At 39.6% G+C, this 13,779-nt stretch overlaps 1 protein-coding gene across 8 annotated transcripts in view; it reads right to left on the reverse strand.

Annotated features, from left to right (window-relative positions):
- The window catches only part of SHANK3 (SH3 and multiple ankyrin repeat domains 3), a 275,347-nt gene that overhangs the window by 214,434 nt on the left and 47,134 nt on the right, over positions 1-13,779 (reverse strand). For all 8 annotated transcript variants that reach the window (XM_075208458.1, XM_075208456.1, XM_075208460.1 and 5 more), the window contains exon 2: positions 712-751. Coding sequence is in view for 7 of the 8 variants with exons in the window: in XM_075208456.1 (XP_075064557.1) it covers positions 712-751 (40 nt within the window). In the remaining variant the exon portion in view is untranslated. The remainder of the gene's footprint in view (positions 1-711; positions 752-13,779) is intronic.

Genomic DNA, 13,779 nt, shown 5'->3' on the forward strand with positions numbered 1-13,779 from the left:
GAAGGAGCAGAAGAGCTTGCTAAAATCACTATTACGGTTCTGACATATAACAATTTTGACAGTCTCCTCCTGTTTCTATCAGAAAAAGACATGAGACAATGTTTGTGGTAGAAGATATGATTGCTACATTTATTTCAGAAATTTAACTGTATTTGAGTAAAAAGGAGAAAACTTTATATTAGTAAGGACAACAGTTTTATATGATATTGGAAAGATATCTTTATTTGTATGTGCTATGTAGAATAATGCCTAGTATAATTTACTGCATTTAGCTCTCTTGTACATGATACCCACCTGTGGTATTAAGGAACTTTGTAACAATCGTTTTTCAGGGTAGGGCTACACTAAAATAATTGTGCAGGACATCGTCTCCTCTTTCTTCACCTGCTGGTTCCCTTTGGAAACAGCTACACTAGTGGATCTGTCCTATAACTGCAGGACAATTTAGCAGCCAGCTGTATGTTTGCCCGATATTTTCAGAACAGAGCAACAAGAGTTGCTGATGCCATAGGTAACCGTCAGTTGCACAGAGATCACAGGAGAAGACAGGCAGCGATAGTACCCTGCGGTTGCATACTACACAAATGCTAGCATGTCGAGTGTAGCCTCACCTTACCTGTATTATGAATATATTATAAACATATGAAAATAATGACAATCATGGAGTGGCTAACTTTCTGCGCATTGTAACAATAATTTAGATGTTTGTACCTCTCGTCGTTTCTGCTCACAGATGTCTGGACTGTGGTTCCTGGAAAAATAAAAATATTTTAAAGTTAAACAATACCAGTCAGCCTGTAGCAAAGCCTCAATATCATGCACATTGTAAATTCTTAGGAACAGTTTTTCTTTGTGAGTACTTTAATTCTAACTCCTCATATTTACATCTGTCCTCCCTCTCCAAATAACAGACAGGCCTATTAGTGGCAGCTGAAATACCATAGAAAATCCAAGACATTTAATTTTTGTACAAGTATAGCTATCTATTTTCCTTGCACATCAGAAGGTGCATGCCCACAATCAGCTTTTTGGCACTTCCTCTGTAAAAATGATCTTCATGGCTTTTTATATTTTTCAGGTCCAGATGGAAATAGCAAAAACAACACTTGAAAGTGCTGCTTACTAACACTTTAACCCAGGGCCATAGCTAAAGTTTAGTAAGAGCCCCCATGAACCAACCAATGGCGAAAAACTCACACATGCCATTATAGCTCTCACTCTGGGTGCAAGAATAATGACTCTCATCAAATTATAAGTGAATCTAGCTAAAGATTGGCTTCCTCATTATTCTCTCCACACAGCTCTAAGCACAGATATATTTATAGCTTGCGCTATTTTAGACCATTATAGAATTTGACTCACCCCCCCCCAACATTCCAAAAACAAAGTTGCTCCTCTTTTTAAACTTACCCAAGATACACACCCCACATATGGATTGAATATGCCATAGTTAATATCAAGAAATGTCTTTGATATTGTCTCAAGGCCTATCTGGAGATTGATAATGGCCAGTCCAAAAATGCTAGTGATAATGGGCAGTAATGACTTGAGGCACCCCAGTACCTCCAGTCACTATGCTCTTCAATAATTGATAAGAGTTGTGACACACCAGTCACTTGATCTTATTCCCGCAGTCAAAAGGTTATTGAGAAGCGTGAGTGGAATAGTGTCATGAGAGTGGGGATAATCACGCTGTCTATAACAATGCTTGCTGAAAGAAGCGCAGGTGATTGGTGTGTCACAGAGGTCTGCAACATGCAATTAGTTTGTGAAGAGCACAGTGTCTGTAGCGGATTGGGAGAAAAAAAATAGATTGGCGAGGGTGAAAGTGAGAGCTCTAATATGCCAGTGATATCATCTCCAGTTCTAAGATGCCAGTGACTATGTTCAAAAAAGTTATACTATAATAGTGATAATGCCTAATAATAAGTTTAACAGTAGTAATAATTCCCAGTAGTTTTCATTCCAAGTAAGATTTCCATCAGCTGCGATGTAAATAGAAGTTACTGGGCCCCATAAATTCGTTTGCAGGGGAAGCACAGCGATAATCTCACCACTACGAGGCTTCCAGTCAATGGCTGAAACCTGTAGTTCAACAATATAATCTATTATTTTTTTATTAAAGCTTTTAATTTCAAATAAAAACACCCCCAGATACCTCCTTTACCTTTTTATTACATGCCTAAATCCATAGGGAAACTTTTTCTTCTTTCCTGAAGTGGTCCAAAGGAAGTATAAAAAAAAGTAAATGAGCTGAAATGTCATGGAGTGGGACAATATTTGCTCGGCCAATCAAAGCGTTTTTTCCACAAACCAGCCAATCAGATTCAAGACAATCTCATTAGCTGATTCCGTATTGACCACTTAATTTATCTCCGTTGCGGCAATGCTAAGGGTAACTTGTGGTCCTCTAACATGGTTTTCTAAAGCATGGAATATGCTATGGACCATTTCAGAAAAGAAAATAGATTCTCTATAGAATTTTGCACTTAATAAAAAGGTAAACAGGAGTTTAGAGGGGGAGAGGGGTATTTTAATTAAAATACTCCTTAATTCAGGGTAATTGTACAAATGTATTTCTATTATTGGCACAGTGAGCCTTGTGTACATTTTTGGAAATGCTGAATATATATTAGGGCCCTGACATTTCTGAAACAGCATGCCCACAGTATGTTTGTGTAATTTTGGGACACAAGATATTGCATATTAATTAAGCATTTGGTCTGAGCTTGGGGTTGTTGTTACCTTGACCACTGCATTTTTGTGATTGAGTGTCCAATGTGGAATCTTTCTAACTTAGGAAACCCTAGTAGAGGAAATTGTCTCAATGAACTATGCAGTCATTTGGGAATCACAGATTACTGTGAATTGTATTTAAATCACAATTTTAGACAATAAATGATTCCATGTGCACACAGATGCCCCTGAACAAGAACCATTGATATATAATATTGCTGTGTTGAGAGAGCTCCTATTTGTCATAGGAGAGGTCTATCTTCATGACTAAACAGGGGAGAAATGTATTACACATGACCAGAAAGTCCTTGTACATTCGAACCTAAAGTTAATTTGTTGGCTCAGTGCAGTCTACCCCCCTCTCCCAGAAAGGTGGCCACATCATCCACTGAATTTATGGCAAAGGTGGAAAATTCTTTTGGCTCTATATAAACAGCATATGTAGATGTTTTCCAACTGAATCTATTTTTCTGTGTATCATTGCTACCTTTTAGTGGTGTGTAACAGCTCTTTTAAGAACTATATAAATACTACTCTTCCTAAGGATCCTGCTCTATTCCTTTAAGCTGCCAATATCTGCTGAAAATCAAAGTAAACAGTTAGGAGGAACCAACTGCAGCAGCAACACGCAACTGCCAGAATTAACTTGACCCAGGTGCTGGTGAAGGAGCCTGGTGGTGGCAGTGACTACTCTCCTACAAGAGAGTAGCCTCTGCGCAGCTGACAATCACAGGCAGCGAATGTCTGGTGGTCAAGACAAAACAGTAAGAGTGGTCAATAAAGGCAGGTTACTGACAGTAAGAGAAACCCCAAGACAAAGCAGGGGGTGGTGCATGTCTTTTATTTAATAATTAAATATTTTTTCTAAAAAAAACCTCAGTAAAGATACATGTTAATGATGGCAGCATCATCAGCACATATTTAGGGACCCACAACGGGCTTCCTAAAAAGAGTATCTGGAGATGTGTCTAAGTAAACTAGGCTTCATCTCATGCCTCTCCATTCGTGAGGATCCACAAGTGCAATTTACTTCATACTCTAAAGCCATTTTTAGCAATTTACGTTCAAATCTAGATCAAGTCAGTGGTGCGCAAATAGTATTTAAAAACTGGCTTACTGGCACCTCTGTAAGTACAGAAGCTATCCGAGAGGAACCAGATTATCTCCAGGTTTCACCCGTTATTCCTGAGTTAGTGTATTTAACAATTAGACTAGCACATCCATCATATTGCTTTTTGGGCTTTTGTAGTGCTAGACTCCTGACCTCACTAAAAGTCTAACTGTAGAGATTATTTCTGTTTTTATTTACAAAGCTTTCATTTTGCAACAGATGTTGTCTTTTTTTGCAAACAGATCACAGATGTGCACAAAAAAAAATTAAATTCAAATTCTGTCAATCTCAGGACTTGCGAACAGATGCATGTGCAATGCCTCTGGTAAATGACGCCCTAAAAAGTGCAGTCGTTCATGCTACTTATGTAAGTAACAGCCCTGAGCACCACTGCTTTGGTTCTCATTTTGGAACAAATAATTAAAGCTTGCACTGCAGTTTTCTTTTTAGTTAACATTTAAAATGTATCAAATTCATGACATATTGTATTATTTTTGTCTTATTGTTGTCTCAGGATAGAGACAACAATAAGTTCATTCACATAACATGTACCAAGTTAGCATTCCCACTTACATTATCATGAATGTACAATTTACATAATATAAAGGTTAGCCTTTGGTGCCATAGGTGTCAATGTCCAGACCAGTAAATATTATATACTCAAGCAATGCTTATACTTTCTCTGCACTCTCAGATTACAAATGTATCCTTTCGGGAGGGGGGTACATACAACAGTTGTCAATGTACATAAATACGTACCATACAAAACTGCTCTATCACCTATCCGTATAAACAAACCTTATGTGTACACATGACTTACAATCTAATCTTTACAGTATAATTATTTATTACAAAAAAATTAACTTTTCATCTTTATAGTTTTGTTATTATATATACTGTTTGTTATAGACTTACAAAAAGGACATATATAGTGTAATACTATTCGTTAAAGCTTCTGCAGGTGAAACTCTCTGAAGCCCGCCCTGGTCTTGTTTCTTCCAACTACACACTAAACGAGTGGCTGGAGATCGCAATTCTCATACTGTGATGAGTAAAGCTGCCCATTTGTTGTGTTCACTGGAGGGGCTTTAATAAATAATATTACACTACATCTGTTTTCTCCTTTTTCTGAGCACCACAGTTGTGATTAAAATCAATCGTTTTCTGACTGGCTGGGAAAGCTTATACACAGCAAGCATCACAATAGGAAGATCAGAAGAATAAACCTGGACATCAGAGATATTTTTTATTATTTGCTTTTTGGATTTTATAACGTTTACACTATGGGTATAATGTTTACACTATGGGTTTTTAACGTAGATTTATGACTACCAAGTAATGAACGAAAGGGGGATTAAATTGATATATGTGTTGCTAATGAAGAATATAATTGCAGCTGTTTTGTATATTAAAATATCCTCAAAGATTGATGTCTAAAACACAGTCAATAGCTATTTAATTGATAAAATAGTTGATAATTAAGTAGATCTTTGCAAGGTTTTATTTTGGTGTTTTCATACGGTTAATGTTTGGTCATTCTGTTTCCCCATACCTTATTTTTGAGCGCCCAGTTAGTTATCAGTTTTTGGTGTTACACTGTTTATTTTAAAAAAAGAAACGAACATAAAATGTTGCAGGTACGCTCGTATTCAGCATGAAGAGGATCTCCAGAAACATTTCTTGTTGAGTACAGGTGTACATACACTCTACCTATACAGCATATGCAGGCAGACAGACACAACACACTGCACAATATGTATATGTAAAATCCCATCAGAACACAGAGATTAAAAATATATTAATAAACACATTAGCACCTGTTAATCATATAGTCATCAATGTAAAACCTTTAAAAAAAAGTGTTGTTTTTTTAATTAACTTTTTTTTTTTCATGAAATACATATTTTATTAATGTATAGTGTACATAAAATGCATTTTTACAGTTGCTCTTGATTTCAAACAAATGTTCTAGCGTGGATATGCGACTGTCATCAGTATCACTCGGTACTTACACCTGATCTATGACTGGTGCAAGAGGTACAACTGAAAATCACGTACGTCAGAGATGCCCAGAGCATGAATGGGACAGATGTGCATGCGTTCGACCTTGGCACACCCTTACTGTACATTGCTTACGTGCATACACCACTTCCCTCCCCCATTACACCCATGAAATCGCAGACTGTCGGAAGTGTTATTTACATTCAAATTGGATGTACCTGGGTTCACTGTATTTACATTCCTTAATGAATCTGGCCCTGAATGTATACAGAAAATTACTTTAGTTTTGCACTGGTGCGCCTAGATAGTCTACCCTGCACAGTTTTTCACCTAAAATACCCCTGCCTGAATCATGGCTTAATTAATCATGAGAGTGATGGACTGTCAGGTCAGCCTTTATCACATGTGACACGTTTGTTTTCTTTACATTGGACAAAGAGTACCTAGAAATACACTACTCCCCCAAAGTGAAACTACAATATGCAATATGCATCAGATTAAATGTATAGGACTAGACACTATGGGCCTGATTCATGTTCAGATGTTAGTCCGTTTCCAGGGCATGTCTTGCCTGAATTAGCTCTGCGCATGCTCAGAAACTGACATCAATGAACGCAATTGCATGCAGTTCTTGTCTGAACGCAAATGACACTTACGACTGGCTATGACTTGAGAAGTGTAACAGGCGAGGGTGGACTAAAGTAGCCCAGGTACAATAAGGGTGTTCCCACACAGATTCAAATCCTGGAATTTACGTAAGTATGCTTTTTTTCAGATGTAAGGTTTGCACCAGCTCCAGCGCAGGGTTAACTGACAGATGATAATGATAACCAAACATGGCATCTCACAATATAATGGGATGATTGATGTAAGCTCGCTTGAGCAGGGCCCTCTTCCCTCCTGTCTCCTTACCCGTTCTTCTGCTCCGTGTCTATTGCATCTGCCTGCCTGGAGTTTCTGAAGTATTGGTACTTTTGTTTATTGTTCTGTACTGTTATACCCTGTATAGTCTACTGTTTGTACTATGTGCGGCGCTGCGGAAACCTTGTGGCGCCTAACAAATAAATGATAATAATAATAATAATAATAATAATACGCCTGCACACCTGGCACCACTCAACTCATCAAACAACACTATATAAGGCCATTGTGCCTTTTTGTTTCAAACGACCTTCACTTACGTGTTAAAGAGATGGTTGAAACGTTCACATGTGCGTCTCAGTAGCAACAAACAAAATTAAGCATTTTTTCAATAATTTGCATACGTTAGCAGTAGCATTATTTTTCTTTGTTTTTTAAAAATTATTTATGGTCCTTTAGTAAGTATTTGCAAACTTACCCTTGCCGCTCTCTTGACTTCTCACTCCAATTTTACATTCACACACAGAACAAGAGCTTGCATACAATTCTGCTCATACCACTACTTTCGGGCAATTGGAAACCCAATCTGTGATATCTGGGTGAGCACTTATGTATGTGCCAGATATTGTGTGCGACATCATCATAGCTCTGTGTGCGATATGTCACAATATTGCCATCCAGGGTGGGGTTCCACAGGTGGAAGAGCCCGAGGTTGCTGACCAGGAGGAAGATGACGTTGATGTTGGTCCTCCAGAATCACTAGTATATGTTGCCTTCAAGGCATATGTGATTTTAACCTACTTTAATATAAGTACTTTTTTGATGTATCATAAATTTTATGCTTACAATAAATGTCAAAACTAAGGAAATAGTTTTTTATTTAAAGCAGTGCATTTAGTAAAATAAAAAATCAAAATAGTGACACACAAACAAAAGTGAAGCACACAAATCATTTAGATTTTCACATCCTCTTTCCACTAGGCCTGATAGTCTCAGTATTGCTGCCTCAGAGTCACCTGAGCAGGGGATGACGCAGGCTCAGAAGCAGGTTGCACAGCCTCTGGCTCTGCCTGCTCAGGTTGCCTGGAAGCAACAGGTGTAACGGGCTGCTGTCATGGCACTCTGTATTGTCAAATGAGTGATGATTGCCTCACAAAAATGCTCAAAGTTTGCTGCATTTTCCTCTGGCAGTCTGCCAGGTTCTTTAAACGTTCACATATCTGTGTTAAAGTCTTTTTGACTTTGTAGCTTGTCTCCTGTAAATCTATCGCCACTTGTTGACTGTTTGTTGATATGGCCCGTTATGATCATCATGGGGTTATAACAGGTATTCCAGTATGAATAAACTAAATGAAAGTATATCCATCATTTAGATATTGGGCTAGATTTATCAAAACTTCTAGAAAGGAAAAGCAGAGGTGTTGCCCATAGTAACCAGCTGTATTCTACCTATTATTTTCTAGAATTTACTAGATATATGTCATCTGAATGGTTACTACAATCTGGTTGCTATGGGCAACATCTCCACTTTTCCTTTTTAGAAAGTTTAGTAAATCTACCACATGGTCTTGAAGGGAACAGCGGCTTAAGTACCGATGCCCACATGTGTTCTGAGAGCCAGTCAGTAAGGAGAAATGTTGAAAAGCCTCATTCACTTGCATACATGCACTCGGCAAGTTTCTTCCGTATTGAGCTCTGGGACATAACACTCATTAAGGACCACTTTTTTGCTCCCAATATGTTAGAAACGCAGAAAAAAATGAGGCAAATACGGCTGCCAGATTCTATTAGCGGCACAGATTGGGCAGCAGGAGGAGTGTTTGCCAGCTCCAGCACCGCTGGAGGAACCTCCACAGGAGACAGACGCAGCTTCTTGTGGATATTAGGAGGGAGATTACCAGGTATTAGTTCGAAATTACATATAAAATATGAAATAAGATTTCTATCTGGATCATGTAGTCATACTGCTGTAGAAGACAAAGTATTATATATAGTAATGCTGCTTGCAATACTCTTCACACAAAAAGGTACAACATATACTATGTAATAGTGATGTGTCATTATTATGGTTACATGTGTCATTAAATACAATTAAAAATATTTAAATGTAATAATACCTCCTATGTTAGATATAATTATTAATTAATCTCAAAAACCAAATTAAAAGTAATTATATTTACTAAAAATATAATAAAACTATTCAGGATTGTGTACAATCACTACTCACAAATTGATATATAGATAAATCAAACAGATTAATATAGCTAAAAGCAATTTTGAATCCCAGTTAGTGAAAAATTATACAAGCAATTATGACAATATATCTAATATATATATATATATATATATATATATATATATATATATATATATATATATATATATATATATATATATATATATATATAATATGTCTTAAACTGACTGGTAGTTCAAAGAAGTAGTCCATATGGAACACTCAGTCCCATGGGAGCCCAATATTTCCCAATTCGGCACCAAAGATCCACACATTACTTTCTGGTATTCCTGGTTACAGGACTTTATTCAGGCTGCACCCACTCTGTGCAACTCCCTCCCTCATACAAAAAGACTTTCTTTTAGCCTCCAAACAATCAAACTTTCTCTGAGCATTTACCTCTTTAGCCACGTTTATCAAATTCCTTAACCACTCTCATAATCTCTGTAGGCTATTCTACCTAATTGCCACCCCTCTACAAAATTCATTCAAAACTTAAATTTATTCTTTTCCAACACTCAAACAACATAATATAGTCCGACTAAGAACTTTACCATTGAAATCTGGCTAGATCAATATGCAATATGAGGCAATTCACCACAAGTATCAAATTCCTATTTTCCTATATAAGCTTGCAGAAATTTCTTATCTCTTTGTTGATCACTGCAAAGAATGCTGGGGCTATATAATAAATAAAAGTTAATAATAATAGTTAATAATATTTACTAATAGAGCATCTCTCTATAATTTGAATAGCCCTTGAGTTTACATGGGGTTTTTTACACAATGGAATGGTCTCTTGAAATGAATGTGAAAAACTCAGTGCTGCTTTTGTCAGGACACGTTCACAAACACATGGAATGAGTCTAGCAAATATCAATGCACAAACACTTAGCTTTTCTATGCATCTTTACATGTAGTTTCCACTTGCATAATTTTTATGTAAAAATGCAACACCATGGCTAATCAGACTGAAAGCTACATTTCTATCTATTTATAATACTGAATGTCAAGCAACAATTGATAAGAAATGTACATGTATTCCAGATGGTGTGTTTCACATACCACAACAACACAAAGAGAAAATTTCAGATCTAAATGGCAGTATGTAAACAAATGCACTTGAGAACATGAGAAGTACTGTTTGTGCAAGTGAAATAGATACTTTGTAACTTCAGGATATAGTTTCATAGTCCACAGTTGCAAACAGTTTGTTTAGTCTGCTGAAACCTATGATTGCTGAAATAAACATGAACCTGAAATTATACATATACTTTTTTGTGAAACAAGCTAGCACAGTTATTGCAAGAAACCACAATAAGCTTTATGAGCCAGACATTTACTGGAGTTAATGTGAGCTCTGATATCCAGACTATTATGATACTAATATTCAACTTGATTATATTACAGAATTCAGGAGACTACTGTATAGTACTATGTACATGTTACGAGCCGCGGCGCTACTCACAGCCCCCCGGCCGTCACCTTGATGACCGGGACATCATTTCCGGAGTCTACCCGACCGTTGCCTAGCGCCGCGTCCCGGTGGCTGCGAACAGCAGGGCACGTGCGCATGCACATTTCACGACCCTCTGTTAGTCTGCGGCCAAGTCTGTCCCCACCACTAAGGGCTCCAGTGAACACCAGGCTTTCAGAGCGGACTCCGGGTTTTGTTGTACCGGCTGGAGGGGTTCCTAACATTAAAACCGGCCATACAGACATTCCGGAGACGAAATTGGGATGGATGAAAGTGGAACCAATTTGTCTCCCGTTCAAGCCCTGGCGGGTCATGTTGAGACGCTGTATCAAATGGTCCTGGGATTGTCCCAGCATTTGTCCACTCAAGAGGAGGACTCCCGGACTACACTAGCCATTTCCGGTCACGCCGATGAACCCAAGTTACATTTGGCGGACCGATTCTCCGGAAATAGAACCCTGTTCCAGAACTTCAAAGAAATCTGCAAACTCTACTTTCGGCTGAAACCTTGGTCTTCTTTTTCGGAACAGCAGAGAGTCAGGATTGTCATCTCCCTCCTTCAGGGTGACCCCCAGTCTTGGGCCTTCACCCTGCCACAGTCGAGCCCTATCATGCAATCTTTGGAAGCTTTCTTTAATTCCTTGGGGCTCCTCTACGATGACCCAGATAGAGTTGCCTCCGCTGAGGCTCATCTACGGGCCTTAAAGCAAGGCCGGCGTTCGGCAGAAGAATACTGCGCTGAATTCCGCAGATGGTCGTCTGACAGTGAGTGGAATGATCCCGCGTGACGCAGCCAGTTTCGCCTAGGACTGTCAGAGCAGATTAAAGATTCACTTGTGCAGTATCCTTCCCCCACCTCGTTGGAGAGCCTTATGCAACTCACCATTAAAATTGACAGGAGAATCAAGGAGAGGAGGACGGAGAAAGAGGCATCTTCCTTTTCGTCTGCATTTATTCCAGTTCCCACGCACCTTGAGGAGCCTATGCAGTCAGGGGAGTATCGCCTCTCTCTTGAGGCAAGAGACAAGAGACGGTCACAAGGTTTATGTCTTTATTGTGGTAATAAAGGCCACTTCTCCTGCTCTTGTCCTCACAAACCTGAAAAAGGAGCATATCTGGGGAAGGTCCACCTGGGTCTGCAAGTTGTTTCCCAAAAGAATGCTGTCCTGATTCCCGCACAAGTCACTTTCGGTTCCAGTTCCGTGGCCCTGTAGGCCTTCATTGATAGTGGAGCTGCAGGCAACTTCCTCGACATCGGGTTTGCCCGCCCTGTGGGAATTCCGACTGTGAAGCTCAAATCTGTCATTACTGTATGTGGCTTAAATGGGAGTCCATTGCCTGGTGGCAAAATTACCTGGGAGACCCCGCTACTGCAATTGAACATTGGAGCTCTCCATTCAGAGTCTGTGACCTTCTTCCGTATCGACTGTCCTTCGGTTCCAGTGATCCTGGGCCATCCTTGGCTTTCCCGTCATAACCCTGTCGTGGATTGGGTGAAAAGAGAAATTGTCCAGTGGAGCTCTTATTGTACACAGTCTTGTTTAACTATGCCTTTGCGAATCATTCAGTCAATTCCTGAGCAGCTTCCCTCCCAATATCATGACTTCTGGGATGTGTTTTCTAAAAAGGCTGCCGACACCTTACCACCTCATCGCGACTTTGACTGTGCTATCGAGCTAATTCCTGGTTCCAAATTGCCCAAGGGACGCTTGTACTCTCTCCAGAGACCAAATCCATGCAGGAATATATTGATGAAAACTTGGAGAAAGGCTTCATCAGGCCATCTAAATCTCCAGTAGGAGCTGGATGTTTTTTTGTATCCAAAAAAGACGGAGGACTAAGACCCTGTATTGACTACCGAGGATTGAATCTCATTACAGTCAAGAACACTTATCCCCTTCCTCTCATCTCCGTATTATTCTAACAATTAAGAGGTGCTACAGTCTTCACCAAAAACGATCTTCGTGGAGCAATTAACCTCATCCGTATCAAAGAAGGAGCTGAATGGAAGACGGCATTCAATACGCATTCAGGCCACTACGAGTATCTGGTCATGCCGTTTGGTCTTAGCAACGCACATGCAGTGTTCCAAGATCTGATTAATGAAGTGCTACGGGAGTTCCTTGATTATTTTGTGGTCGTCTATTTAGACGATATCCTCATATATTCTCAATCATTATCTGTACATCGGGGTCACGTCAGACAAGTTCTACAGAAATTACGTGAACACCACCTCTCTGCTAAATTAGAAAAGTGTTAGTTTGAGGTGCAGAAGGTATCCTTCCTGGGTTATGTAATTTCTTCTGAGGGATTCTCCATGGATCCAACTAAGGTCCAAGCTATCCTGGATTGGGTACAACCGAATAATCTCAAGGCAGTACAGAGGTTCCTGGGCTTTGACAATTATTATAGAAGATTCATTTGTGACTTTGCTGATATTGTGGCTCCTATTGTCACCCTGACCCGCAAAGGAATCGATCCAACTAACTGGTTACCCCAGGCAGTAACCGCATTTGAGACCTTAAAGAAAGCATTTGTATCCGCTCAGGTCCTTAGACACCCAGGTCCCGAAGTACCGTTTGTTCTTGAAGTTGATACCTCTGACATCGGTGCTGGTGCATTCTTATCCTAAAAGGATCCCCATACTCGCCGCCTACACCCATGTGCCTACTTTTGCTGTAAGTTCTCTTCAGCAGAAGCCAACTATGATGTGGGTAACCGGGAACTATTGGCAATCAAATGGGCCTTTGAGGAGTGGCGACATTGGCTGGAAGGCGCTACACATCTGATCTCTGTTATAACTGATCACAAGAATTTACAATACATACAGTCAGCCAAACGCCTGAACCCCAGACAGGCCCGTTGGTCGCTATTCTTCACCCGTTTCAATTTTGTGATCACCTACCGTCCAGGTCCTAAAAATGTCCGAGCAGATGCTCTGTCCAGAAGTTTCTTGGCACACCATGTTCCAGTTACTAATCCTGAGCCTATCATTCCATCTTCCATAATCCATGCTGGGCTAACCCAAGACCTGAGCATCACACTTCAAAGGTTTCAAAAATTAGTTCCTGACAATACTCCGGTGGGATGTTTATTCGTTCCAGTTTATTTAAGGAAGGCGGTTCTTGTAGAAGCACATGATAGTAAGACTGCTGGACATCCTGGAATACAAAAAACTTCGGAGATCCTCTCCCGTACTGTCTGGTGGCCATCATTGTCTGCTGATGTCAAGAGTTATGTCCTCTCTTGTGAGGGTTGTGCCAGGAGTAAAGTCCCCAGGAATTGTCCTGTAGGCCAGTTGCTTCCAATGCCCATTCCCACAAAAACCTGGACACACTTGTCTATGAACTTTATAGT

The sequence above is a fragment of the Mixophyes fleayi genome, chromosome 4, assembly GCF_038048845.1.
Source record: "Mixophyes fleayi isolate aMixFle1 chromosome 4, aMixFle1.hap1, whole genome shotgun sequence".
NCBI classification, from domain to species: domain Eukaryota; kingdom Metazoa; phylum Chordata; class Amphibia; order Anura; family Limnodynastidae; genus Mixophyes; species Mixophyes fleayi.